At 43.4% G+C, this 27,095-nt stretch overlaps 1 protein-coding gene across 6 annotated transcripts in view; it reads left to right on the top strand.

The window, feature by feature from the left end:
* The window catches only part of TAF5L (TATA-box binding protein associated factor 5 like), a 170,833-nt gene that overhangs the window by 34,438 nt on the left and 109,300 nt on the right, over positions 1–27,095 (top strand). For 5 of the 6 annotated variants that reach the window (XM_056566925.1, XM_056566923.1, XM_056566922.1 and 2 more), the window contains exon 2: positions 9,446–9,590. In XM_056566925.1, the coding sequence (XP_056422900.1) occupies positions 9,449–9,590 (142 nt within the window). In that variant the 5' untranslated portion in view covers positions 9,446–9,448. Of the gene's footprint in view, positions 1–9,087; positions 9,188–9,445; positions 9,591–27,095 lie in introns of all 6 variants that reach the window. The other variant, XM_056566926.1, reaches the window with a different exon arrangement.

Below are 27,095 nucleotides of genomic sequence, written 5' to 3'. Positions count from 1 at the left end.
AGCAAGGTATACCCATTCTACGGAATCGAACGCCTTGGCTGCATCAAGAGAGGCCAAGGCCCTGTCCTCATTAAGTGCCCCGCCCCCAATTTGGATTGCGACCTGGACCCTCCAGATGTTCTCAGAGGTAGATTTACCGGGCATAAAGCCTGTTTGATCCCAATGAATAATAGAAAGTATAACCTTATTCAACCTGTTGGCAAGTACTTTAGTAATAATTGTATAATCCACATTAACTAAAGAAATGGGTCTACAAGAGCCACACTCAAGCGGGTCCTTATCCGGTTTTAGGAGAACTACCACATTAGCATCATACAAAGTAGGTGGAAGGCGGCCGGCCTTAAAGGCAAAGTTATACATGTCTTTTAAAGGTGTCTGTAAAACACCGGGAATAAACCTCCACTGGCAGGCCGTCTGGGCTGGGCGCCTTACCACTCTGCATATCCCCCAATAGCATTAGATATCTCTTTTTAACTGTGATAGGAGAGTTCAAGAAGGAGACAGTCAGCGGCCAACACCGGGATCTGAATAGTGTCTAAAAACGAGGACAAGTCCCCAGGGGAGTACTGCACCCGAGAGGAATATAAGGAGGAATGGAATTGAGCAAAGCGATGAGCAATCAACAAATTGTCTACCAATACCTGTCCAGTCTCAGGACTAATTTTAAGGATCGGGGGGGGGGTTGGGGGGCGCCTGATTCTGCTTAACCAGGTTGGCCAACAATTTACTGGAATGGTTGCCATGTTCAAAATAAAATTTGTTTAGAAAATAATAATTTGATTAATTTTTTCATTAAGATGAAGCATGTACTGACGACCAGTAGTAAGCCAGGAATGCTTGTTGGCCTCTGTAGGGTCAGCTACATATGCAGCCTCCAAATCAGAACAGGTGCGGGCCAACTCAGTCTTCCTAAGAGCAGTCTCCCTCTTAATAAAGGAAATTGTGGATTTCAAGCAACCACGGAGATAAGCTTTAAGTGTTTCCCACAAGAGGTCAGCAGCCCCAGAGGGTTGATTTACGGCTAGGAGGGTTTGGAGCTGGTCAGGTGTCCGATCATGTGGGCCAGTTAACTGTAACCAAAAAGGATGCACTTTCCATCTACAAACATATGTCTCCTGGGAGGACGACTATCTCCACCAGTAAAGGGGAATGATCGGAGATAGCATGGGCCTCGAGAGGTATGTGTGACCAGCGCGTAAAAGGAGGGATTTCAACACGCCAGATCAATATGTGAAAGGAGTTGCTTCCGATGGAGAAACAAGAGTATTGTAAAGGGCGAGGAAATTTACACCTGTATATATCTAACCAGCCTACCTCAGACAGGAGGGAGGCCAGAGGAGTAGGAGCGGACAATGGAGACAGTGGTGTTGTCCCATGAAGGCAATCCAGCGCAGCGCCGGGGGTTAAATTATAGTAATCCAAGCTTAACACCCGAGCATGATGGAATGCCGCAGCAAAGGTGGCCGCCTGATTTAGCACCTCCAATGTGGCCGGAGGGTGGTTGTAAATACCTTGTAAAACAAAGGGAATATTATTAATGAAAGCATGCACAAATACATAGCGACCCATAGAATCTACCCGTGTTTTGTCCACCTTCCACTGCAATGACCTATGTATTAACAGGGAGACCCCACATGAATAAGTGGACTGACACGAATGCCCCACCCACTTAATCCACGGTTTACTGAATACCCGCAAGTTGTCTGGAATCATGTGGGTCTCTTGGAGACAGACAACCTGCGGGTTAAACCTACAGATCTGAGAAAAAAACTAGCGACTTCTTTTTAATAGTCATTGCCACAGTGAAGGCAATAGAGAATGGCGCATCAGAGGAGTCCTTTAACCACCGCTACACAAAGGCCCCTGGGGTAGTGCCCTCAGATCATTCCGGCAACCCAATGATACGTATATTATTTCTTCTCAGCCTGTTTTCAAGATCATCTGCCTTTTGCCAGCATAATTCCAGCTGTGAGGACATATCAGTCAATGAGGCAGGTACAGGTGCCAGGGTGTCCTCTATAGTGGAAATCCTGTCCTCAGCATGGGTAACCCTCTTCCTCAGGGCCTGCATATCTTGCCTGAGTAGCCCCACATCTATCTTCACCTCCTCCAGCTTGCCTGTGAGCGTGGTCTGGCAGGAGGTTATCGCCTCCAGCAACTGAGTGGTTAATTCAGGAGCCTTCTCCCCTGCAGCAGGAGTCCCAGCGCTAGAAGGAGAGGACCCCAGCTGGTGTCTTGCTGAGGAGTGTGCGAAGTGGGCGCCATCTTGGGGCTGTTCCCTGGCAAACTCCCGGAGCTTCTCCACGACAGTCCCGCCTTTGTTCCGGGCTGGGTCCAGTTTAGGGGGCATCCCCAGTGCCTGCGATCAAATCTGGACCGAGAAGTGGGCCAGGATAAGTGCAGGATTCTGCTGTGTACGGGCGCGAGAGCGGGAGCTACAGCTCTGTGCGACCGCTCATGTCTGGCGCTAGCCAGGCCCCCCTAGAAAATTTGTTTTTTATCACTAAAATCATGGTGTTACCCTTAATTTTTTTTCACAAGGGGCAATAGGACAAAACAGACCCCAAAATTTAAAGCCCAATTTCTCATGATTTAAGAAAACACCCCATATGTGGACGTTAAGTGCTCTACTGGTGCACTACAATGCTCAGCAAAATTTCGCTTTTTGAAAGAGAATTTTGCTGAAATGGTTTTTGGGGGGCATGTTGCATTTAGGAAGCCTACATGGTGCCAGAACAGCAAAAAAAACAAACACACAAAAAAAAACACATGGCATACTATTTTGGAAACTACACCCCTCAAGGAACGTAATAAACATTACAGTAAGAACTTATACCTCACTGGTTTATTGAACAGTGGGTTGTAAAAGTGAAAAAAACATTTTTAACACTAAAATTCTTGTTACCCCAAATTTTTCATTTTAACAACGTGTAATTGAACAAAAATCCCCCCAAAATTTGTAGTCCAATTTCGCATTAATAAGTAAATACCTCATATGGACATAAATTGATCGGCGAGCACACTACAGGTCTCAGAAGAGGAGCGCTGTTTGGCTGTAAGAGAGAGAATTTAGCTGTAATTGATGTTGGGGTTAATGTACATTTACAAAGCCCCCATGGTTCCAGAACAGAAGAACCCCCCCCCCCCCCCCCCCACATGTGACACCGTTTTGGAAACCACACCCCTCAAGTAACGTAATGAGCATTACAGGAAGAACTTATACCTCATTGGTTTATTGAACAGTGGGTTGTAAAAGTGAAAAATTTGATTTTAAACACGAAAATTCTTATTACCCCAAATTTTTCATTTTAACTTAGTGTATTTGAACAAAAATCCCCCCAAAATTTGTAGCCCAATTTCTCATGAATAAGTAAATACTAGGGATGTCCAGATACCATTTTTATAAGACAGAGTACGGGTACCGATACTTTAATTCTAGTGCTCGCTGATACCAAGTACGAGTACTTTTATTTTAAAAGGCAATCTTACACCAGGGTGACCCAGTTTCTGGCGCTGATTACCGTGCTGATATGTGGGTTCCTTCTTGTGTGCTATGGAGGCAGTTGCTGAAGTATGAGCCAAGATCTCTCTCTTCTCCATTGGACAGAACAGGGAATTTGCGTTGACGAGAGACCGATGTCTCCAGATCGATTGCGCTGACGTTCACATGGTGAGCAGTGGTAGAAACCAGAAACCTGCATTGTCAACCTATAAATTCAAGTTAGTGCAGGTGACTCTGCTTTAAGATTGCCTTTTAATAGTAGGTAGTATCCCCTTGTAGGTAGTATAGATAGCTGCAGACATTAGTTGCACCCCCCTTGTAGACAGGGCCCCCCCTTGTAGACAGGCCCCCCCTTGTAGACAGCACCTCCTCTTTTACCCCTCATAGACAGCCCCCACCTTGTAGACAGTGCCCCCCCTCCTTGTAGACAGCAGCTCCCCCTTATAGACAGAAGCCTCCCCCTCTTGTAGACAGCTCACCTGCGGTTGTCCTCGGGTGTTGCCCCTACGATGTCCCGTTCTCCCGATTGCTTCATGGCGTCCTATGGGGGAGCACGTGACATACACGTTACTCTTCTTCCTCAGTAGTGTTACGCTGGGCGCAGGGGAGGAGGAGTGATGTGTGTGTCACATGCTCCTCCATGGAACACCATGATTCGATCGGAAGAAAGGGACAGCGAAGCGGGGCCGCACAGCAGCAGTTATCGGACATGGTATCGGGGACACTAAACATCGTTTAATGTCCCCGATACCTTGCAAATGCCGAGTATCTGCCCCAATACCAATACTAGTATCTGTATCGGGACATCCCTAGTAAATACCTTTTTATATGTTGACCTAAATTGCTCAGTGAGCGCACTACAGGTCTCTCAGAAGAGGAGCGCTATTTTGACTGGAATTGTAATTGGGGGCCATGTGCATTTTCAGTACCTCCATGGTGGCAGAACAGAGAATCCCCCACAACTGTGTCATCTTTTTTGGAAAGTACACCCCTCAAGGAAAGTAACAAGTAGTGTAGGGCACTTGGATTTTTATCACGAATTCGCGAATATTGCGAATATATTTGCTATATATTCGAAATTGCGAATATTCGTTTTCTGCATTTGCGAATATTCGCTCGCATATGTGAATATTCGCATATTCCTTCTTTTCTCTTGTGAAGTTACCCACCCCCTCACTGTTTTCTTCCTCAAATACTTGAATATGCGAATATTCGCATATGCAAATATTCGCACATGCGAATATAACAAATACGCGAAATTCACAAAAATAGTATGAATATTCGTCTATAGATTAGCGAAATATCACTAATTTTGAATATGGCCAATGCCGCTCATCACTAGTAACAAGGGGTACAGTGAGTATTCACAACTCACAGGTTTTTTGAACAGTGAGCCGTAATAATTAAAAATCTGATTTTTAGCAGTGGATTGCTACTGTTACACAAAATTTTTAATTTTTAGCTGGGATTATAGGAGAAAAAGCCTCCCAAAGTTTGGAGCCAAATTTGTCCCGAGTAAGGAAATACCACATATGTAGATGTAACATGCTGTGTGGGTGCACAACTGGAATAATGAGTGAGAGAGCACCGAGCACCTTTGAGGCCTAAGGTGGGATTTGCCCTGTAATGGCAGAGGTTCTGACCTAAAAAATGAATAAATAAATAAAAAATAAAAATAAAAACCCCATGGCAAGTGACCTGAATTTTGAAATGACACCCCTCAAGGAACATAACAAGGGGTACAGTGAGTATTTACACCTCATAGGTTTTTGGATCAGTGGGCTGTAAAACCAAAGTGTTTTTTTTTTTTTTCCCACTAAAATGCTGTTGTTACCAAAAATGTTGCTAATTTAACAAGGGTTAAAAATCCCTGAAAATTTTTAACCCAATTTCTCCTGAGTAAAAAAAATACCCCTTATGTGGACGTAACATGCTGTGCAGGCACATAACAGAGATCAAGACTCATAGAGCTATGATTATTTGATTAATGAAAAGAGATAAAAAGCAACAAAAGGTGCGCACCTAGTGAGGACCGTCTAGGTAAATGGTACAAGATAAAAGCAAAATGGGTCCTTACACTTGGGTGTTGCGCTAAGAGCACAACACCTACAGTGGCATCTGGAATGAATGAATAGCCGGACAGCTGCCACGAGGAACTTCCCGGGGTGACGTCAGTCTCACTGGTAACGAGGCATAGGTAGAAAATTGAAAAGGTGTTCTCCCTCAATGACGGCGCTAGTCCATGGGTAGATAGATATGCATTTATTGAAACATAAAAGGCAACGCGTTTCAACCCCGGACAGGGGTCTTCATCAGGCAGATATGGCAGATCAGTAGCTGACTGTTACATACATTCAGAGGAAAATAAAAGAAAGGAACACCCACATGTGACACCATTACAGAAAGTACAACCCCTGAGGAATCTTTATAGGGGTAAAGTGGACATTTGGAACAGTCAGGTGTGTCTTAAATTTATTTTCCATGTATGGATGAAATGTATTTTTGGAAAAATTAAAATTGCAATTTTCCAGCTGATATGCTAGGACTGTGTACTTCCAAATCCCCCTCCTGCAACACACTCTGCATTTTTTTTCTGGGATCGCCCCTTCTTTCCAGTGTGAGGGATCTCACCTGGAAAGTGTTGGCCAGGGACGATCCTGGCACTTCCAGTTCCGGAAGTGCTTGAGGCCGCTCCCCCCCCCCCCCTGACCGCCAAAGATCAGGGCCTTTTATGAGCACCTCCTAGAACTTGAGAAATCTCCCTGTGTTGTCAGCGCTCCGGTATAGTACAAATGCATTGTACATGGAAACCTGGACCATGTTGATTGCAACCTTTTTGTACCATGTCCGCGTTTTGCGAATGGCATTATATGGCAGAAAGATCAACTCCCCCCATATACTGATTGTAGTCCAGAATACAATCAGGCTTGAGGACCGGTGACCGGTGCCGCACAACAGGTTTTCATGGGAAAAGCCACGGCACTCACCCCTGGGGATTGCTGCCTGGAGGGGATAGGTCGGGAGGCCTCTCTGAGTTCTCCGCATGGTCCCACAAGCGGACGTAGATCTGGCGGTGAGGGATTTGAACAGAGGAATACTAGAATAAAAGTGAACCACGTAAAGGTGGTAACACTTATCTAGTAGTGGGTGCAAAAAGTTCCACATGATTTTCCCACTGACACCCCGAGTGGGGGAACATTCTGCGGGTTCAACGCGGGAATTTCGACCCTCGTATATTCTAAACTTGAAAGTGTATCCGTAGGTACTCTCACAGAGTTTATACATCTTCACGCCATATTTCGCCCGCTTGGATGGGATGTATTGGCGGAACATGAGTCTCCCCTTTAAAACTGATAAGAGACTCCTCAATTGAGATCTCTCTCTCTCTTGAGAACTTAGGCCTCCAAAAACTTGGCCTCAAGGTGATCTATGACCGGCCGTATCTTGTACAGGCGGTCATTGGCACAATCGCCTTGGGGAGGACATGCTGCATTGTCATTGAAATGCAAACATTTCCTTATTGCCTCAAAACCTTCCTGTGCCATGGCCATACTGTAGAGCGGGATCTGGTAGAGGACGTCCCCTCTCCAGTACTGCCTGACACTAGGCTTTTTGACCTGGCCCATATGCAGCACGAGGCCCCAAAAGGTCCTCATTTCCGTTACATCTACTGGAGACCAGCAATTGGGCCTGGCCAAAATCGAGCCCGGGTGAGCAGCGACAAACTGTTTGGTGCACAGATTTGTCTGTGTCACCATCATGTTGACAAAGTCGTCACTGAAATATTGACTAAAGTCTATTTCAGTGAACCCGGCGATATCAATTTGGATTCCTGGGTTTCCAAAAAACCCAGGAATCACTGGCTCAAAGTTCTCTGGGGTAGTCCAGACAGGTTCACCGGTAGAAGGCACCGGTGGAGTTGCCTGGTGGGCTGCCATACTAGTACTGGGGACAGGATCGCTAGTACTAGTATGGGGCACAGGGTCAGTTGCATAGGGGGGTTGTGGTCTCGCACCGCAGCAGCTCCGCCACCTTGGGGGCTCATCATCAGAACTTGATGATGAGGAGAGCGAGGAAGAGACCAGGAAAGTGGGGTCTTCCTCGCCCTCGCTGACTCTTTCAGAGTCGGAGGCAAGTAAGGCATATGCCTCCGCTGAAAGCGCCGTGCGAGCCATTGCCTAAAACATATGGGAAGGGGGGGGGAATGTATATGTGTGTGTGTGTGTGGGGGGGGGGGGGTCTACTTTAGACCAAACATAACAAGGAAAATAAAATAAAAAGGGTGTGCTTCTAATGCAAAAAAAACTGCGCCAAAGAGCGTATACCTAACCAGTTGTGTGCGCCACTGATTAGGGCTCAGTGGCGACAGGGGGCACAGAAGACACCAAAAAGGGGCGGGGAATAAAAAAAGCACCTGCCTGAACCCTAAAAAAAAAAGTCATCTTTTATATTTTACTGTCAGTGGTCAGGGCAGGCGCACACACAGGTAAGGTCCATCCACACAGCACGGACCGCAAATCACCAAAAAAGGTGCTATAAAAAAGGAAAAAAAACTGATTAACCCACAAAAAAACTGGGTGGGTGATTCGCTAACAGTGGCCAGACTTTTCTTCTTAGGGAACTTGGTCCAGCCAAAGTTAGCGAATAAGGGGGGAAAAAAAGCAAAAAAAAAAAAAGCTTACACCCCAGAAAAAATATATGGGGGTAAGCCGTGTTTTCTCAGGACCTCCCCCGGCGATGTGCGGGGATGCCTGCTGAATTATTTCAGCAGGCATCCCGTTCCGATCACCGCCTGGCGAGCGGTGGTGATCGGAATCGTTGCAAATCGCCGGTCTGAATTGACCGGCGATTTGCAGCGATCGCCGATATGGAGTGGTCTCATGACCCCCCCTGGGCGATGTGACGGGATGCCTGATTTCAGCAGGCATCCCGTTCCGATCATAGCCCGGCGAGCTGCGATGATCCGAAATGCGGTGATCCGAAATTTCTATATAAAGGAAATACAATTTTCCTATGAAGTATATCAGTAAAGTTAATGTTTTGCCAAAATGTACAACTTCTAAAAAGATTTTGTATCCAACAGTGCCTGTTTAACTTGTTGGGGACTGAGGGCGTATGGATACCTGTACGCCCTCCGTCCCCAACAAGTTAAACAGGCACTGTCGGATACTAAATCTTTTTAGAAGTTGTACATTATGGCAAACCATTAACTTTAACGATATACTTCATAGGAAAATTGTACTTCCTTTATATAGAAATCATGTGCTCTTTTTCTCTGTGCTATCAGACCGGAGAGAGCATAGCCCACCCTCACTTACTGGACTTTTTCCATGCCTGTGCCTCAGCTTGGACGAAGCTATGATTTTTAAGCCATCATTACTATAAAAAGGAAATATGTTTTTTTTTTTTTTTTTTTTTTTATAGTATATTAGAAAGGTAATGTTTTGCTAAGATGTACAACATATAAAAAGTCTTTGAATCTGAAAGTGCCCGTTTTAAGGTCACAAAAATATTTCATTTCTGCACTTATGTTTTATCCTTCGCGCCTTCTAATGGTCATAATGCTCTCAATTTTCCACCTACAGACCCAATTTGCACCACCAATTGTCCTTTGAAATGACCATCAAATCTGTGGTGAAATGAAAACAAAATTATTTATTGGGTGAAATTGAAAAACGCCATTTTGTAAGTTTTGGAGGCTTCTGTTTCTATGCACTTTTCGGTAAAAATGTGGTACATTAAATAGAAACTGTTTTGGTTGTGTACAGCATTTTGGAAGACAAAACTCTAGTTCACGAACTGTGAATCTTCTTTACAAGATTGGGAGAAAGTAAACAATGACATTTACTATTGATTAATAACTGTGAACATAGATCTTGAAAATATTGAGGAATTCTATTTTTTTATTTTAATTTTAATTTCCTTTTGTAAACTTTCTCATAGACCATGAAGAGAGTACGCACAGAGCAAATTCAGTTGGCTGTGACCTGCTATCTCAAACGCCGCCATTACATAGATGTAGATGGATCTCTAAAGCAAGGGCTTCGGCTTTGCCAGACTGCAGAGGAAATGGCAACTAATTTAACCGGTAGGTGGAAAAACTGATTTAGTCTGGTACAGCTAGAGAGAGTGGAGAATGTAGCATGTCTGCTCAAGTTGCTGTCATAATATACATTTTAGATATAAATGGAAAGTACTTTACTCCAGGCACTGTAACTTCACCCCCAGGCATTTAAAATTGAAAAAACAATAAACTTTATACCTACAGACCCTTATTGGGGCTTGTTTTTTGCACCACCAATTGTATTATGTAATGACGTCAATCAGTTCATAATAAAATTTATGGCAAGAAAAGATATTTGTGGGATGAAATTGAAAAACAAAACACAATTTTGTAACTTTGGGGGGGGGGGGGGGGGTTGGGGGTGTCAGGGGCTTCCGTTCTGAAGTGACCAAAAATGCACAGTTCTAGACTTTTGGTACTTTTTTATTTTTATTTTTTTTAGGTGTATGCCATTGACAGTTTATTTAGCATTACATTGCAGGGGTGTGGAAATATAAAAGAAAAAATAATTCTTATCCACGGGACTAAAATGGAACACAGTCTACTTGTCCCTCATTAAAATCCACTTGTCCTGGTAGACGAAATATTTTCAAGCAAAATTGTACGTAAATAAGGTCTCTGTTAGTTTCTGTACTTTGTTTTTTTTCCTCCTTGCCCTATAATAGCCATAACTCTTATTTTTCCATCTTCAGACTCATATGAGGACTTGTTTTTTGCGGGACCAATTATACTTTGTAATGACAAATGTGCAGAAGAGAAGAAAAATTGGAGCGCACACACACCTGTTTGACTTGTTTGAAGTGGTTTATTTCAGTAAATTCTGATCCAACATCCCGGTAGCCAGAGAATAAAGGAAGTAAAGTAGAGCAATAAGAGAGAAAAGAGGGGGGAAGACAAGATAAGACCAGACATCAGAGAAACAAGACTAAGGAGCACAACAGACAAACAACCAAAAAAGGAGAAAACCAATACAGATAAAGATAAGGCAGGTCTAGAGTGAAATTATGAAGTCACAGAACTATAAAAATATATTGTTAATTAAACCACAAGGTCAATGGCGTACACGCCAAAAAATTCAAAAGTCCAAAATAGCGTATTTTTGATTGCTTTTTATTCATTTTTTCATGATATAAAAAGTGATCAAAAAGTCAGATCAATACAAAAATGGTACCGATAAAAACTTCAGAACACTGCGCAAAAAATTATTCCTCATACCGGCCCGTACGCGGAAAAATAAAAAAGTTATAGGGGTCAGAAGATGAGAATTTTAAATGTATAAATTTTCCTGCGTGAAGTTATGATTTTTTTTCTGAAGTACGACAAAATCAAACCTATATAAGTAGGGTATCATTTTAACCGTATGGACCTACAGAATAAAGATAACATGTCATTTGGATTGTTTGGTAAAATGACTGTCACTGCAAAGTAGAATTGGTGGCGCAAAAAATAAGCCATCATATGTAAAATTTAAAGAGTTATGATTTTTAGAAGGTCATGAGGGAAAAATGGAAAAACGAGTCCTTAAAGGGTTTTATTAAACTTTTATTTTTATTTATTGATTTTTTTTTTTTTTTTACTTTTAAATCAATACAATTAATTAGGAAGAATTATTAGATTCCTCATTCAGAACAATGCAATTCTATTCAACTCCGTTGATCTGTGTTCATTTAGTTGAGCCTGCTCAAGGCAGGCTCAATCAAATGCAGATCTATGGGGGCAGCCATGGATGAGAGGTAAGCCCTCCGGCTACCTCCACAGTGGATCGCCCCGATGCGATTGCACTTTGGGGGGGGGGGTCGATCCACCCCACTAAGACCACCTGGGATAGTTTAGTTATAAGATCCCTTTTAGATGCCGCTATACGATGTGAAGGTGCAATTTAAATATTTTCTTCCCTAAGTGAATAGGAGAAACATAGAAAAGATATCTAGAAATCCAAAGAAAAACAGCACTCCTGGAGCTTCGTATGTATGGGTGCATGCAGAACCGGACCTTGGTTAGGGGTCCATAGGCTTCACAGCGATATACAGAAATCCGCAGCACACAAGTCCAATATGGTGAAAATAGAAAAAGTTTTAATCCATAATGTGAATTTCTTACAGCGATGTTTCTGCTGGCTGGGTGAGCGGCGTGTGACGTAACGCCCCCGCCCCCATCTGATGTCACGTTCCGCCTCTCAATGCAATCCTACGGGAGGGGGCATGATAGCTGTCACACCCCCTCCCGTAGGCTTGCATTGAGGGACAGAGCATGACATCACATGGGGGCGGGGGTGTGATGTTACAAGCCGCCCGCCCTGTAGTCGCCGGTAATCGGTCCCGGAGCGAACACACTTCGGGACTGATTACAAACGGGGTGCCCCAGCGGCGGGACTCCCGCGATCAGGCATCCTATCCCCTATCCTTTGGATAGGGGATAAGATGTCGAAGCACCAGAGTACCCCTTTAAATATCTAATGAGGCTCCACACCCTGCCCCCTGAAAGACATCATCCAGGAAAGTGACAATACCTCTGAGAATCACTCAGTTGGAACTAAACAGGGGTCTGGAAATATGGGTGAAAAGAACAGTCTGTGGATCCCATATTTTCTGGTGCACGAGCTTCAACACCGCTCACCCCTAGCTCAGATGTCCCGGAGACAGCAGCTGCATCCCGGGTGGCGCATTCCTCTGCCCCCAGGGCAAGTGTTAAGGACTTTTGGCTCAGAGGTAGGAGGCGCGGCCTGGTCGGCAAGCTGTCCTCCCCATCAGCATCTTCACACTGCAGCAGCACTTCTGCTACCAGTGGCTGCCTGTCTCCCCCTGCATCTTCCACAGGAGCTTCACCACCTATCACCACAGCCTCTCCTGTCCTTTTGATGGCTACCTCTCAGGGTAAGAAGTCAGCTTCACAGACTGCAGCTGCTGCACAGCCTCCTTCACCTTCTACCCTCAGCCCTACAACCCTTCCCTTCACCAGCTCTCGAGGTTCTTCTGCTCCTCACTCTGCTTCTACTCTATTAACCTCTTGCCAGGACTGTGACTGAGACTGGAAGGAGTATATGAAACTGCTCCCCAACAGGCAGGAGATGAAGCGCTTTGAGGAGAGGCTAGAGCGGTCTTATAAGCAATAATTGAGCTCTATAAAGTCTGAGCTACAGGTTGTGGACACTAAACTGGCTAACCTGACCTCGGAGCATGCCTCTTTATCTGCTTCCATAGATGTTGTTCAGTTTACAGTTCACTCTCAGCATACCCAACAGCTTTACCGCCTGGGCCACAGGAACAAACCGGCTGCTGTCCTGGAGTGAAGATATGAAGGCTGTCTGATTTATTTATTTATTGTTTTGATACCCATCAAACAGAGGGTATCCACTCTTCCTCCATGTATATCTCTGAAGTGTTTAGATAGAGCGGAAATATAACATTTAAAACTCCTAGCATCCAACATATGTCAACGGATCCTTATTTTAACCTCTTAAGGAACCAGCCATTTTACACCTTGGGACCCGGCCATTTTTTGAACATCTGACCACTGTCACTTTAAACATTAATAACTCTGGAATGCTTTTAGTTATCATTCTGATTCCGAGATTGTTTTTTCGTGACATATTCTACTTTAACAAAGTGGTAAAATTTTTTGGTAACTTGCATCCTTTCTTGGTGAAAAATCCCAAAATGTTATGAAAAATTTAATAATTTTGCATTTTTCTAACTTTGAAGCTCTCTGCTTGTAAGGAAAATGGATATTCAAAATGTTTTTTTTTATTCACATATACAATATGTCTACTTTATGTTTGCATCATAAAATTGACAAGTTTTTACTTTTGGAAGACACCAGAGGGCTTCAAAGTTCAGCAGCAATTTTCCAGTTTTTCACAAAATTTCCAAACTCACTATTTTTCAGGGGCCAGTTCCGGTTTGAAGTGGATTTGAAGGGTCTTCATCTTAGAAATACCCCACAAATGACCCCATTATAAAAACTGCACCCCCCAAAATATTCAAAATGATATTTGGTCAAGTTTTTAACTCTTTAGGCGTTTCCCAGGAATAGCAGGAAAGGGAAGGAGAAAATTCACAATCTTCATTTTTTACATTCATTTCATTGTTCTTGTAGACCCAAGTTTTGAATTTTTACACGGGGTGAATTTTTACAAGGAGAAAATTTATACTGGTATTTGTAGCCCAATTTCTCTCGAGTAAGCAGATACCTCATATGTCTATGTAAAGTGTTCGGCGGGCGCAGTAGAGTGCTCAGAACCGAAGGAGCGACAAGGGGATTTTGGAGAGTACGTTTTTCTGAAATGGGTTTTGGGGGGAATGTTGCATTTAGGAAGCCCCATACCATTTTGGAAACAAGACCCCTTGAGGAACGTAACAAGGAATTAAGTGAGCCTTAATACCCCACATGTGTTTCATGGCTTTTGCATATGTAAACAAATAAAATAAAATTTCACTAAAATGTGTTTCCACCCAAATTTCACATTTTTGCAGACAATACCCCCCAAAATACCCCCCAAAATTTGTAACCCCATCTCTTCTGAGTATGGCGGTACCCCATAAGTTGACCAGAAGTGCACTGCGGGCGAACTACAATGCTCAGAAGAGAAGGAGTCATATTTGTCTTTTTGAGAGCAAATTTTGCTCGGGGGGCATGTCGCATTTAGGAAGCCCCTATGGGGCCAGAACAGCAAAAGCCCCCCCACATGGCATACCAGTTTGGAAACTAGACCCCTTGAGGAACAGAACAAGGGGTACAGTGAGCATTTACCCCCACTGGTGTCTGTCAGATCTTTGGAACAGTGGCTGTACGAAATTTTTAATTTGCACAGCCCACTGTTCCAAAAATCTGTCAGACACCAGTGGGGTGTAAATTCTCACTGCACCCCTCATTACATTCCGTGAGGGATGTAGTTTCCGAAATGGGGTCACATGTGGGGTTTTGTCTTTTTTGCGTTTGTCAAAACTGCTGTAACAATCAGCCACCCCTGTGCAAATCGCCTCAAATGTACATGTGCACTCTCCCTTCTGGGCCTTGTTGTGCGCCCCCAGAGCACTTTGTGCCCACATATGGGGTATCTCCGTAGTCGGGAGAAATTGCATTACAAATTTTGGGGGGCTTTTTTTCCCTTTTACCTCTTGTCAAAATGAAAAGTATAGGGCAACACCAGCATGTTAGTGTAAACAATTAATTTTTTTACACTAATATGCTGGTGTAGACCCCAACTTCACCTTTTCATAAGGGGTGAAAGGAGAAAAAGCCCCCCAAAATTTGTTAGGCAATTTCTCCCGAGTACGGCGATACCCCATATGTGGCCCTAAACTGTTGCCTTGAAATACGACAGGGCTCCCAAAGTAAGAGCGCCATGTGCATTTGAGGCCTGAATTAGGGATTTGCATAGGGGTGGACATAGGGGTATTCTACGCCAGTGATTCCCAAACAGGGTGCCTTCAGCTGTTGCAAAAACTCCCAGCATGCTTGGACAGTCAACGGCTGTCTGGCAATACTGGGAGTTGTTGTTTTGCAACAGCTGGAGGCTCCATTTTGGAAACAGTGGCGTACCAGACGTTTTTCATTTTTATTGGGGAGGGGGGCTGTGTAGGGGTATATGTAGTGTTTTTTTCTTTTTCTTTTTTGTTAGTGTAGTGTAGTGTTTTTTAGGGTACAGTCACATGGGTGGGGGGTTACAGCGGGTTTCCCGCTGCGAGCTTGAGCTGCCGCGCAAAATTTGCTGCATCGCAAACTTGCACCCTGATACTCACTGTAAGCCCCTGCCCATGTGAATGTACCCTGTACATTCTATCAGTGCACGCTGGTAGTTATAGTTTTGCAACAGCTGGAGGCACACGGGTTGGGAAACACTGAGTTAGGAAACAGACAATGTTTTCCAACCAGTGTGCCTCCAGTTGTTGCAAAACTACTACTCCCAAACATTCTCAGGCATGCTGAAAGATCTAAAGATGTTGCCGAACTACAACTCCCAGCATGCTTGGAGTTGTAGTTTTGCAACACCTGGAGGACTACAGTTTGCAGACCACTAATACAGTGGTTCCCAATCTGTGCCCTTCCTGATGTTGCAAAACTACAACTCCCAGTATGCCAAAACTGTCCAGGCATGCTGGGAGTTGAACATCTGAAGGGCCAGATGTTACAGAACTACAACTCCCAGTATGCCTGGACAGTAAGGGCATGCTGAGGATGTGTAGTTTTGCAACATCTGGAAGGGCACAGTGGTCTCCAAACTGTGGACCTCCAGATGTTGCAAAACTGCAACTCCCAGCATGCTCAGATGCCAAGGGCTGTCTGGGCATGCTGGGAGTTGTAGTATACAGGGTCCCATTACAGCAATGCATGTCGCTTTACGGCGACGTGCCTTGCTGTAAAGGGCCCGACCGCGGCTGAAGAGGAACTCGCCTGTCGCCGCCGCCGTCTTCATCGTCTGGATCCGGATCTTCAGGGACGAGGTAAGTACCGGGGCCGGGCCCCAGCACACCCCCCGTCCCCCGCCGCATCCTCTGGTCTTCCTCCCGTCCTCTCCGGACTCCAAGGGGCTGGGCAGGGCGGTTGGTCTGTTAACTAACCGAAGAATCGCAGGGGATCGGAGGAGGTGGCAGACTTTCCACCTCACTCCTATACGTTAGCATGGTCCTGGCTGTCTGTGACAGCCGGGATCATGCAAAATTACCGGGCGGTCGGGTCCCAGAGCCCGGTATCGCCGCAGATCGCAAGGGCGATTTCCCTTGCGATTTGCGGCGATCGCCGACGTGGGGGGGCCTACATGGCCCCCCCTCGGCGTTTGCCCTGGATGCCTGCTGAAGGATTTCAGTAGGCATCCGGTTCCGATCTCTGCCCGGCGCGCAGCCCAGATTTATCAAACTGTGCGAGAAAAAAAATAGGGATTTTCTCACAGCAACCAATCGCAGTTCAGCTTTCACTTTGATCAGAGCTCGTTAGCTGAGCTGTGATTGGTTGCTGTGGGAAAATCACTCGTTTTTTTCTCGTACAGTTTGGTAAATTTGGGCCCATATCTTTACAGGTCACACAGATGTTATGTCCACACCTGCAATTGCCCAAACTATGGAGCCATGTAGCTTTAACACTCTTGTTGTTAAATACACTAGGGGACAAATCTGTACCTAGGGAAAGACTTTTTTTTTTTTAATGATATACCATTTTGACTATTAAAGGGGCACTCTGCCCCCAGACATCTTATCCCCTATCCAAAGGATAGAGGATAAGATGTCTGATTGCGGGGGTCCCGCCGTCTCTCCTGCAGCAACCACTTGTCATCAGCTGCACGGAACGACGATCGCTCCTTGCCTGATGACTCAAGATACAGGGGCCGGAGTATCGTGATGTCATGGCTCCGCTCCCTCGTGACGTCACCCCCTGCCCCCTCAATGCAAGTCTGTGAAAGGAGGTGTGGCTGCTGTTACGCCCCCTCCCATAGGCTTGCATTGAGGGGGCGGGACTTGACTTCACGAGGGGGCGGATCCATGACATCAAGATACTCCAGCCCCTGTATCGTGAGTAATCAGGCATGGAGCGATCTTCGCTCCTTGCAGCTGATGACAAGTCGGTGCAGCAGGAGAGATTGCGGGGGTCCCCAAGGCGGGACCCCCCGCGATCAGACATCTTATCCCCTAGCCTTTGGATGTCTACATAGTAACATAATTCATAAGGTTGAAAAAAAAGAGTCCATCAAGTTCAACCTATAACCCTAAGTCCCTATTGAGTTGAGTTGATCCAGAGGAAGGCAAAAAATCCTCATACTAGAGGTAAAAATTCCAAATATGGCAGTGAGAATAAATCCCTGGATCAACGTTCTGTCCCTATAAATCTAGTATACATAACGAGTGATGTTATTACTCTCCAAAAAGGCATCCAGACCCTTTTTGAACTCTAAAACAAAGATTAACCACACCTCAAGAATACTACCCTAGGGTACACAGTGAATAATTGTTTGAGACATAAAGTTTTGAAAAAAAGTGCAGATTTTATTAAAACAATAAAAACCTAAATGGTTAAAAATATCAGAGCAATATCAATGTTATCTTAAACTGTCTTTGGGCCCTAATGACAGATTTAGAAAATATGAATATATGTATAGCAACCACCTAATATAGAATAATCTATAGATGTAAAAAACAAATGCAATTTTTCAACGATATATAATGATCCGGAGTTGACTATTAGTCCGGCACCTATGATGAATAAAAAAAGGGCTGATAGTCCGGCACTTGTAATGGAAAAGGCAAAGTCACTTGATGGACTGATGTACAGTTGTATAAAAAGCTGCCCACAGTTGTTAGACAAATGCAAAGTTCAACCTCACCCTGGCTGCTGGTCCCGTACTGCGACGGGCCGATAGTTGAAATTCTTGTGTTGGCTGCAGCAATCCTGGCGTGAGAGCCTGGATGGATATGGGCTCCGGCAGGAGAATCTCTCGGGAACGGTCCGTGGTATCGGCAAATACCTGGATGTGTATCGGACCTTCGCTGGAGAGATCGTGGCTGGGTTCTGGTAGTGCAGGCAGCAGGTTGGTAATGCGCTCAGTAGGAGAGGATGTTTGATGAATGCAGCAAGTGGTGCACAAAGTTCTGGTCCGGCTTCAGTCTAGGTGGTGCGTGCAAATTGTGCTCTGTTCAGATTAGATATCAGCCTAGACGCGTTTCAGGGTGCTAAAAACGACCCCTTCCTCAGTAGGCGAATGAACTCTATTACAGAGTTCACCATGACCACCTTCTCCGGGAGAGAATTCCACGGTCTCCCTGCTCTCGCAGTAAAGAACCCCCGTCTGTGCTGGTGTAGAAACCTTCTTTCCTCTAGACGTAGAGGATGCCCCCTTGTTATAGATACAGTTCTGGGTATAAATAGATCATTTATTAGGTCTCCCCTAAGCCTTCTTTTTTCTAAACTAAATAACCCTAATTCTGATAATCTTTCTGGGTACTGTTGTCCTCCCCTTCCCTGTATTACTCTGGTTGCCCATCTTTGTACCCTCTCCAGCTCAACTATATCTTTCTTGTACACTGGTGCCCAGTACTGTACACAGTAATTCTATGTGTGGTCTGACTAGTGATTTGTACAGTGGTAGAATTATTTCCTTGTCGTGGGCATCTATGCCCCTATTGATGCACACCATGATTTTATTAGCCTTGGCAGTAGCTGCCCGACACTGGTCACTACAGCTAAATTTACTGTTAACTAAGACTCCTAAGTCATTTTCCATTGTCCCCAAAAATGCCGACAGCGCTTCACTGATACTGGAGCGCTTCACTGGTACTGGTGAAATAATACTGCAGACTGCAGTATTAAAATCCAATAGGTATTTATTAGCTATGATAAAGGTAACAGAAAACAATAAACAGGGGGGGGGGGGGGGGGGAATAGCAATCTTGTACGGACTACACGTTTCGAAAGGTATCCCTTTCTTCCTCAGTTCTGTAGTATGGTGTGATTAGTGTCCTTATATACAGTGAAAGTGCATTACTATTTCAAAATTTGGCAGGAAGTGAGGTCATGGGGGGCTGGGCGATGACGTCAGCCTCTCTGACCTCCACTGAGCTTTTTTTTTTTTTTTTTAAACATTTTTTAGTAAGGGTTTATCTTTAGCTAGTATGGAAGCTCTGCTTTTATTCTAAATGGGCCTGTTCAGGTCTATGGTAGTTGTTCTTGGTCTGACTGTGTAGCTGAACAGCTTAGAGGCCGGCAGCAACCGGTATCGGAGACCGACTGTTGAACAAATGAAGTGGTTAAAAATTTAACTTTAGCTGTTTATGTAGGGTCAATGGGTTATGGGGGTTTGTGGTTGAAAAGGATACATAGTTAAATGTTAATCCAATTGAGATTGACAGGGTGAGTAAAAACTGATAGATTTTGTGATTACAAATTGTTACAATTCCTAGGCAGTTCTTCAGGCTTAGAGTAGTCTTATAAATACTTTGTTTTGTCAGTAGATGGTGGTACAGATCCATCAAACATATTGGTAGGAGAAATGGTTATTCTGGTTTGTGGATAATTGTTTTTTTTTTTTTTTTTTTTCAGAAGCATTGGGTTTGGGTTTATTTTATTGTTTTTAGTTTGGTGTTGTTCCCTTTTTGTATTTTTGGGTTTGGGATTCAATTACTGGGCAGTTTTAGTTCTGTTTAGGTTATTAATTCTGTTGCATCATTAAGACCATGGGGCTGTAATGTACCGAGTTGGTAGATCCAGTACATCTCTCTCTTCTTCAGGGAGGTGAATCTGTCATTCTGGTGCAACGGGATGCAGTCTATAGGACAGATTCTTATTGGGTTAGGTAAGTCCGGACGTTTTTCGGAGCAGTGTCTTGATACACTATGTAATGTAAATTTCCGTTTGATGTTGTTTCTGTGGTTATTGAGTCTGATGTGCAGTTCCTGGGTGGTTCTTCCTATATACTGTTTGTTGCAGATACAGGTGATGAGATAGATGACATAGCTGGATTTGCAGTTAAGATGAAATTTGACGTTAAATGTTTCCTCCGTTTTTATGAGTTGAAAAAAAGTTTGTTTTTCCATGGTCAATGGTGGTGCAGCATAGGCATCTTTTGGTTTTACAGCGGAATGCCCCTTTTGGTTTGGAATTGGAATCAGTGCTCTGATGTTTGATGTGACGTCGAAGTCTACTTGGGGCTATGAGATTTCGTATGGTGGGTGCTTGCCGGAAGGTGAGTCCTGGTTTGTTCGGTAGGTTGCTTTCCAAAATGGGGTCACTTTGGAGTATATACCAATGTTTGTTCAGAATGGACCTGATGTTATTGTGTGAATAGTTGTAAATAGTTATGAAGTTTAGTTTGCGCCTTTCTTCTGGATTTTCTTGGTGCTTTATTGGTAGAAGGCATTCATCTTGGGTTAGTATTTTTGTCTTGTTGTACGCTTCAAAACCGTTTTTTTTAGCGAAAGGATACCCAAAAGAAATACTAAATGAAGAGTTTTAGCCTGGGATCTGAAGGTGCTGTTGGATGTGCCTGTACTGATTGAATGGTATGTTAAGTTTCCATTTTTTAAAATGTCCACTATCAAATGAGAGGTAACTGTTTGAGTCGACCTTTTTTGAAATGAGTAGATGTAATGATGTTGGTGTCCTCGAGGGATATCTGGAGATCTAGGAAGTAGATTTTATCAGAGGATGTGTTTATGGTCAGCCTGATGCCCCAGTTGTTATCATTGATATGACTCATGAGTTTTTGAATTGAATGGGAGGGTCCATTCCACAGGAGAAATAAATCATCTATGTAGCGCCGGTAAATTATTGCATGTTGTTTGAAAAGTGGATGGGAGGTGATGAAGGAAGTCTCAAACGCTCCCATTACCAGATTTGCGTACGATGGTGCCACCCGCATCCCCATCGCGGTGCCGCGCGTCTGGTGGTAGGTGGCGCCGTCGTACGTGAAGTAGTTGTGGTGCAAGATGATATTCAGGCTTTCCAGCAGAAATTAACATTGTTCCGGTGGAATTTCATGGTCACCTTCCAGTATTGATTTTATGCAGGCCGGTCCGATGTTGTGCCTGATATTATAATATAGGGCTGTGACATTCATTGTGATGAAGATGAGATTATTGTGCCATGGTATGGGTCTTAATAGTTTAATGAGGTCATCAGAGCTTTTGAGGTAGCTCGGGAGTGATTGTACATATTCTTGCAGGATGAGATTTAAATAGTGGGAGATGTGTGAAGTGTGGCTATTTATGCCCGGGATGATAGGTCTGCCTGGTGGATGAGTTTGGTCTTTTATGAAATGCTCACTCAAACCGAGTGTAAGGATTTATACAGGAGATTCAGGCAACATAATTACCCACGCAAACACCTTAAGAAGGCTTACCACCGTGCCATGCAGAATGATAGAAGATTGATACTATCAAATCCAAGACAGGATGGTGAGACCAAACTCATACGGTGCATTGGTACGTTTAATGGATATGCTCATCGGATGATGGGTATATTAAAGCGCTATTGGCACCTCCTTACTATGGACAATGATTTGGCAGGAGTGATAGGAGAGAGACCGAACATGACTTACCGTTGTGGACGGAATTTGAGAGAATTATTAGTCCAGTCATCTGGACGAAGGAATGAGTGGTGGGACCTGGCTACCACACAGACCTGTGGGAACATTCCCATGTGGACAGTGTAGTTTTTGTCCGTATATAATAAAGGATAGTTCTTTTACTAATCCCATAGATTCACGTGTTTATAACATTCGTCAATTCATCAATTGCAATAGCAAGAACATTATTTATGTAGCCATTTGTGACTGTCCTAAGGTCTATGTAGGAAAGACAACTCAGACGCTCAAAAGGAGGATTTCTCAGCACCTAAGCAATATACGGACGGGAAAAGATACACCAGTATCCCGTCACATGCACCTTGTACATAATGGTAGATTACAGGCCATACGATTCATTGGCCTGTTCCAACTTAAATTAGGTCCCAGGAAAGGGAACATTGATCTGTTGCTTCTCAAGGAAGAAGCACGATGGATCCACAGGATCAAGTGTATGGCCCCTAGAGGCCTTAACGATGGTTTTTCGTTCGCCGCTTTTCTCTAACAAGATTTTTGTGTTTCTATAGTTTATAATTTAATGATTAGTACATAGGTGAAATTAATACCAGCTAACTATGGATCTATGGATTTATATAATAGCTTGACATGTAAAACTATAGTGTATAGTAAAGTCGGATGTGAAGACTATAAAACACTACATACGTATATGTCAGACTTTGTAGTAGCAGATTTAGGAGATAATAAACAGTGGGCCCATGCAGCATCACTGAGTTATAAAATATTGAAATTCCCTATCCATTCCAATGATGGTAACTTTGATCCCAAGTGTCTATTATGGGGTACCATAGATCATCACATACTGATATATATTACCACCGATGTGTCTGTGGGAGATGAATAATGGTTATTTAATATGATACATGATGATACATGTGTGTATGTGAAGTATACACTTATGTGGTATAATAATTTTTGGGTATCTAGAGTGATTTATAGATTTTTAATGGTGTATTTCACTTTTATTTATTATTATATATACTTTTTCATCAATTGTCTTATATTAATTTACCAGTTCATGAAACCACTTACAATTGCGTGGTCTGCAATGGCAAGAGATACTCAACCCCAAGTGCAGTTGTGCACCTATATTGGGGTGGAGCTCCTGCACTTGTGGTCCGTTGCTATGGGCGATCCCCAGCATGAAAATATGCATACAATGGAGGATGCCTGGAAACGGTCACAAGTACCACAAGGGCATCCTACGCATGATAAACGTGTGGATGCATGAAATTTAAACATGAGACAAATTCACCGATGTGGTCTGAAATGGCAGATAATCCTCAACCCCAAGTGCAGTTGTGCGCTGTAAGCTGGGGTAGAGGTCCTGCATTTATGGACCACAATATAAGTTAACTACTGTGGTAGATGTAATAATGACATTAACTAACCCTCAAAACTGATGTTAAAATTGAGACATTAGCCAGTATATCTTTATATTAAGGACTTACCTGAGCCCGCACACAAACGCCAAGGTTTCTCAGATGTTACGGGTCCTAACAACTAACCTACCTGTGCATGATAGGCAAAACCAGGAACCAAATTACAGCAGTATTAGGCCTAGGCTTGTTTTTCAGACCACATCGGTGAATTAATTTACCAGTACATTTTATTATTTTAGAAATGACCATTTAGTTAGCTATTTGCAAATTAAGTTTCAATAGCACACTTAATACTTACCGATAATCACATTTATAAATATGATATAGTTATTATCACAATTTTGGTGCATGGAGGAGGCTTGACACACATGTAGTGATAACCAAGAAATAATTCTAAGTCCGCGCGCAAGCGTGAGTACATGGGACTCATCTAAAAGCATGAGAGGCATCCATCAACTCTAAGTCCGCGCGCATGCGCGAGACTTGACCCATATTCTCGCGAGACTACGCGGTCTAGCGAGAAGTCAGTATGTGCGGATGCGCAGCCGCATGACGGTGTGAGAGAGAGGATTTTTCTCTAATAGATGTGACATGCGCGGGAGGACGGGGAGTATCGCGACATTAGGACCAGGTCACATATAGATGATTCATAGGAAATGAGGGAAGACGCTGATCAGAGATCAGTAGATAGGATTGGTTATAGCGATACCCATATTTCATTGGCCCACAGATACTTAGGCGATGGGATGATGGGCCACAATGATTGGTTGATAGCCACATGATGAAATGGTTACTATAGTGACGGCTGGATGCTGGAGTCTGATTGAGAAAGAATGGTCGCAATGTAGTGATGCTTGAGTGAACACACTATAAATAGATTCTGTTCAGTTTTTAACAGCGACTTGTTCCATTTGCCATTAAAAAACTAACTGTGGAACCTACAGGCACTTCCACCTAGGTAATCACCTTTGGGCGAGGGTGTGTAAGCCTGCAGGCCACACCCAGCACGCACAAATAAAAATAGTTCATATCAAGGTGTATTACATCTCACTCCTGAGGTGTCACTGAGAGAGGTGAATAAGTGTAAGAGCCTGTAGGCCGCACTATTACGGCTGATAAATTACTCCACACGGCGGTGTGGGTCAGCCGTAACTATCTCAGTGTCTATTGGGTAATGTGTGTTGGTGGTCAGAGACCCAGGCACTTCTAGGAGTATCATATAGGAGTGGATATGATCTAGCCAAATCACGCCATTTACTAGGCAATTTATAACAATCGCATATTTTAATTTGCACTTCACCATTTTATAATGGATTAATAAAAGCTTAGTTTTATAGGCAGTCCTTTACTAGGGACCTTCAGTGCCCTGAGCTTCGGCTACAGGGTTTTTGTGGAAATTCTAATTTTTGGTTCCAGACTGACCTGGGTACAACAGTTTTTGTGTTTTCTAGTTGTGGGATAGATGCTTGTATAAGAGTAAGTGGTATGGACTCAATAGTTGGGAGTTGTGTAGAGGAGACCCTGGCTAGATATTTAGATCAGGCCAGGTAAGCTGCTTTAATGATAGGATTGCGTGTGTAAAAAAAAAAAAGGTCCCCAGAAAGGTAAGAGCAAAACGTCTCTAATTTGGTATGGTGTGACTAAGAATTGTTCAATATGCACCCAAGGTAGTGTAAGATCCGACTTCCACCAATGGCTCAATAATCCAACTAATGTTGCTATGTAATAGCCATATAAATCCGGTGCTCCCATACGGCTGCTCTAGTCTTGGTCAGCAACGTAGCCGCTACTCTGGGTTTGTTGCCTGCCCACACAAAGTTCAAGAGGATGCGTCTAGCTTTAAGGATGGCACCCTAACATAACGCACCTCTGACTGTGTGACATGTTGGATCAGCCATTGACTAAACCACCTCCAGTCTGAGAGGGGAGGGGTGCACGGCTAAAGAGGGTGCCATTCCCCCAACTTACAAAGTAAAAACAAAAGGAAAAATCAAAACAAAAAGGAAATTTTTGATCAAAAAGTGCGCTAAGAGCCTCCATTTTTGACCTAGAGTGCTGTTGCAACTTCCTTTTTTGTACCTTTTGTATTTGCCACAGCAGCGGGCACCTGTGTATTAGGTTGTTGTGCGGGCTATTTTTTATTTTGTCTTTGTGTTAAGCTAGTGTCGACAGCAACATCGGAGACCTCATTAACCCCTTAACGACGAAGGACGTAAATTAACGCACCAGGACGTACATTTACGTCCTGAGCATAACCGCGGGCATCGGAGCGATGCCGGCATCATGCGCGGCAGGTCCCGGCTGTGGATCACAGCGGCGATCCGATCATCCTGCACGGCAGACGGAGGTCCCCTCACCTGCCTCCGCTGTCTTCCGGGAGTCTGCTGCTCTGATCTGCCTTCCCGCAGACCAGAGCAGAAGATGACCGATAACCCTGATCAGTGCTATGTCCTATACATAGCACTGAACAGGATTAGCAATCGAATGGTTGCTATAAATGGTCCCCTATGGGGACTATAAGAGTGTAAAAATAAAAGTAGAAGTAAAAAAATAAAGTGAAAAAAAATATGAAAAACCCCCTCCCCCAATAAAAACTTAAATTGTCCCATTTTCCCTATTTTACCCCCAAAAAGTGTTAAAAAAATATATATATTTTATATACAAATTCGGTATCGCCGCGTGCGTAAATATCCGAACTATTAAAATAAAACGTAAATGATCCCGTACGGTGAACGGCGTGAACGTAAAAAAAAAAAGTCCAAAATAACTGCTTTTTTTTTTTATAACATTTTATTAAAAAAAAAATTAATAAATGTAATAAAAGTTTTGCATAAGCAAATATGGTATTATTAAAAGTACAGATCACGGCGCAAAAAATGAGCCCTCATACCACCGCTTGTACGGAAAAATGAAAAAGTTATAGGTCTTCAAAATAGGGGGATTTTAAACGTACTAATTTGGTTAAAAAGTTTGCGATTTTTTTTTTTTTTTTTTTTTTTTAGCGCAACAGTAATAGAAAAGTGTATCATTTTAATTGTATTGACCCAGAGAATATAAAACACATGTCATTTTTACCATAAATTGTACGGCGTGAAAACAAAACATTCCAAAATTTGCAAAATTGAGGTTTTCTTTTTAATTTCCCCACACAAATAGTATTTTTTTGGTTGCGCCATACATTTTATGTTAAAGTGAGTGATGGCATTACAACGGACAACTAGTCGCGCAAAAAACAAGCCCTCATACTAGTCTGTGGATGAAAATATAAAAGAGTTATGATTTTTTGAAGGGGTGGAGGAAAAAACGAAAGCGTAAAAATAAAATTGTCTGAGTCCTTGAGGTCCAAATGGGCTGAGTCCTTAAGGGGTTAAAGTCGCCACACATGACCAACTTACCCACCCTCACGTCAGAGGCTTTCATAAATACTGCTTTAATGAATCTCTGCTGTCCTAGGTTAGGTGCATAGAGAGAGAGAATAGTGTATGGGTCATTATTGATAACACAGTTCAAGATAATATATCTGCCGTTGTTGTCACTATACTCTTTAGTTACGGAAAATGCGACCGTATTTCTAATAGCTATAGATATACCTCTAGCCTTGGAAGCAAAATTAGAGTGAAATACATGTGGAAAGGAATGATGTTTTAACCTAAATGTGTCAGCACTCAGAAGATGTGTCTCTTGAGCACATACAATATCCCCTCCCAAAGACAAAGCCTCCCTCCAAAAATAAGAATGTTTATGTGGGCTATTGAGACCATTAACATTCATACTAATCAGCTTTAATAACCATAAATAAGCATAGATGAGCGGAGTTGTGTTAGATTGTTCCATAAAGGTAAGTGACCAAGTGCGCCCCCAGCCAACACGCACGGGTCTAAAAGGACCAAAGGGAGAACCAGTACCATAAGCTCCACCAAGAAAAAGAAAAACAGGTTAAACAAAACACTGAAAAACGCTCAATAACCAATATTATCAAGAAGCATAAGAACACATATATCGGCATAAAGCCGAAAACACTGTTAGGGGACAAGTCCATGCCGAAGCCAGACAAGTCCATGCCGAAGCATTTTTCTAACTTTG

The sequence above is a fragment of the Hyla sarda genome, chromosome 3 (assembly GCF_029499605.1).
Source record: "Hyla sarda isolate aHylSar1 chromosome 3, aHylSar1.hap1, whole genome shotgun sequence".
Lineage (NCBI taxonomy): Eukaryota > Metazoa > Chordata > Amphibia > Anura > Hylidae > Hyla > Hyla sarda.
Note: the sequence above shows the minus strand (reverse complement) of the source record. Positions and strands in the feature narration are given on the sequence as shown.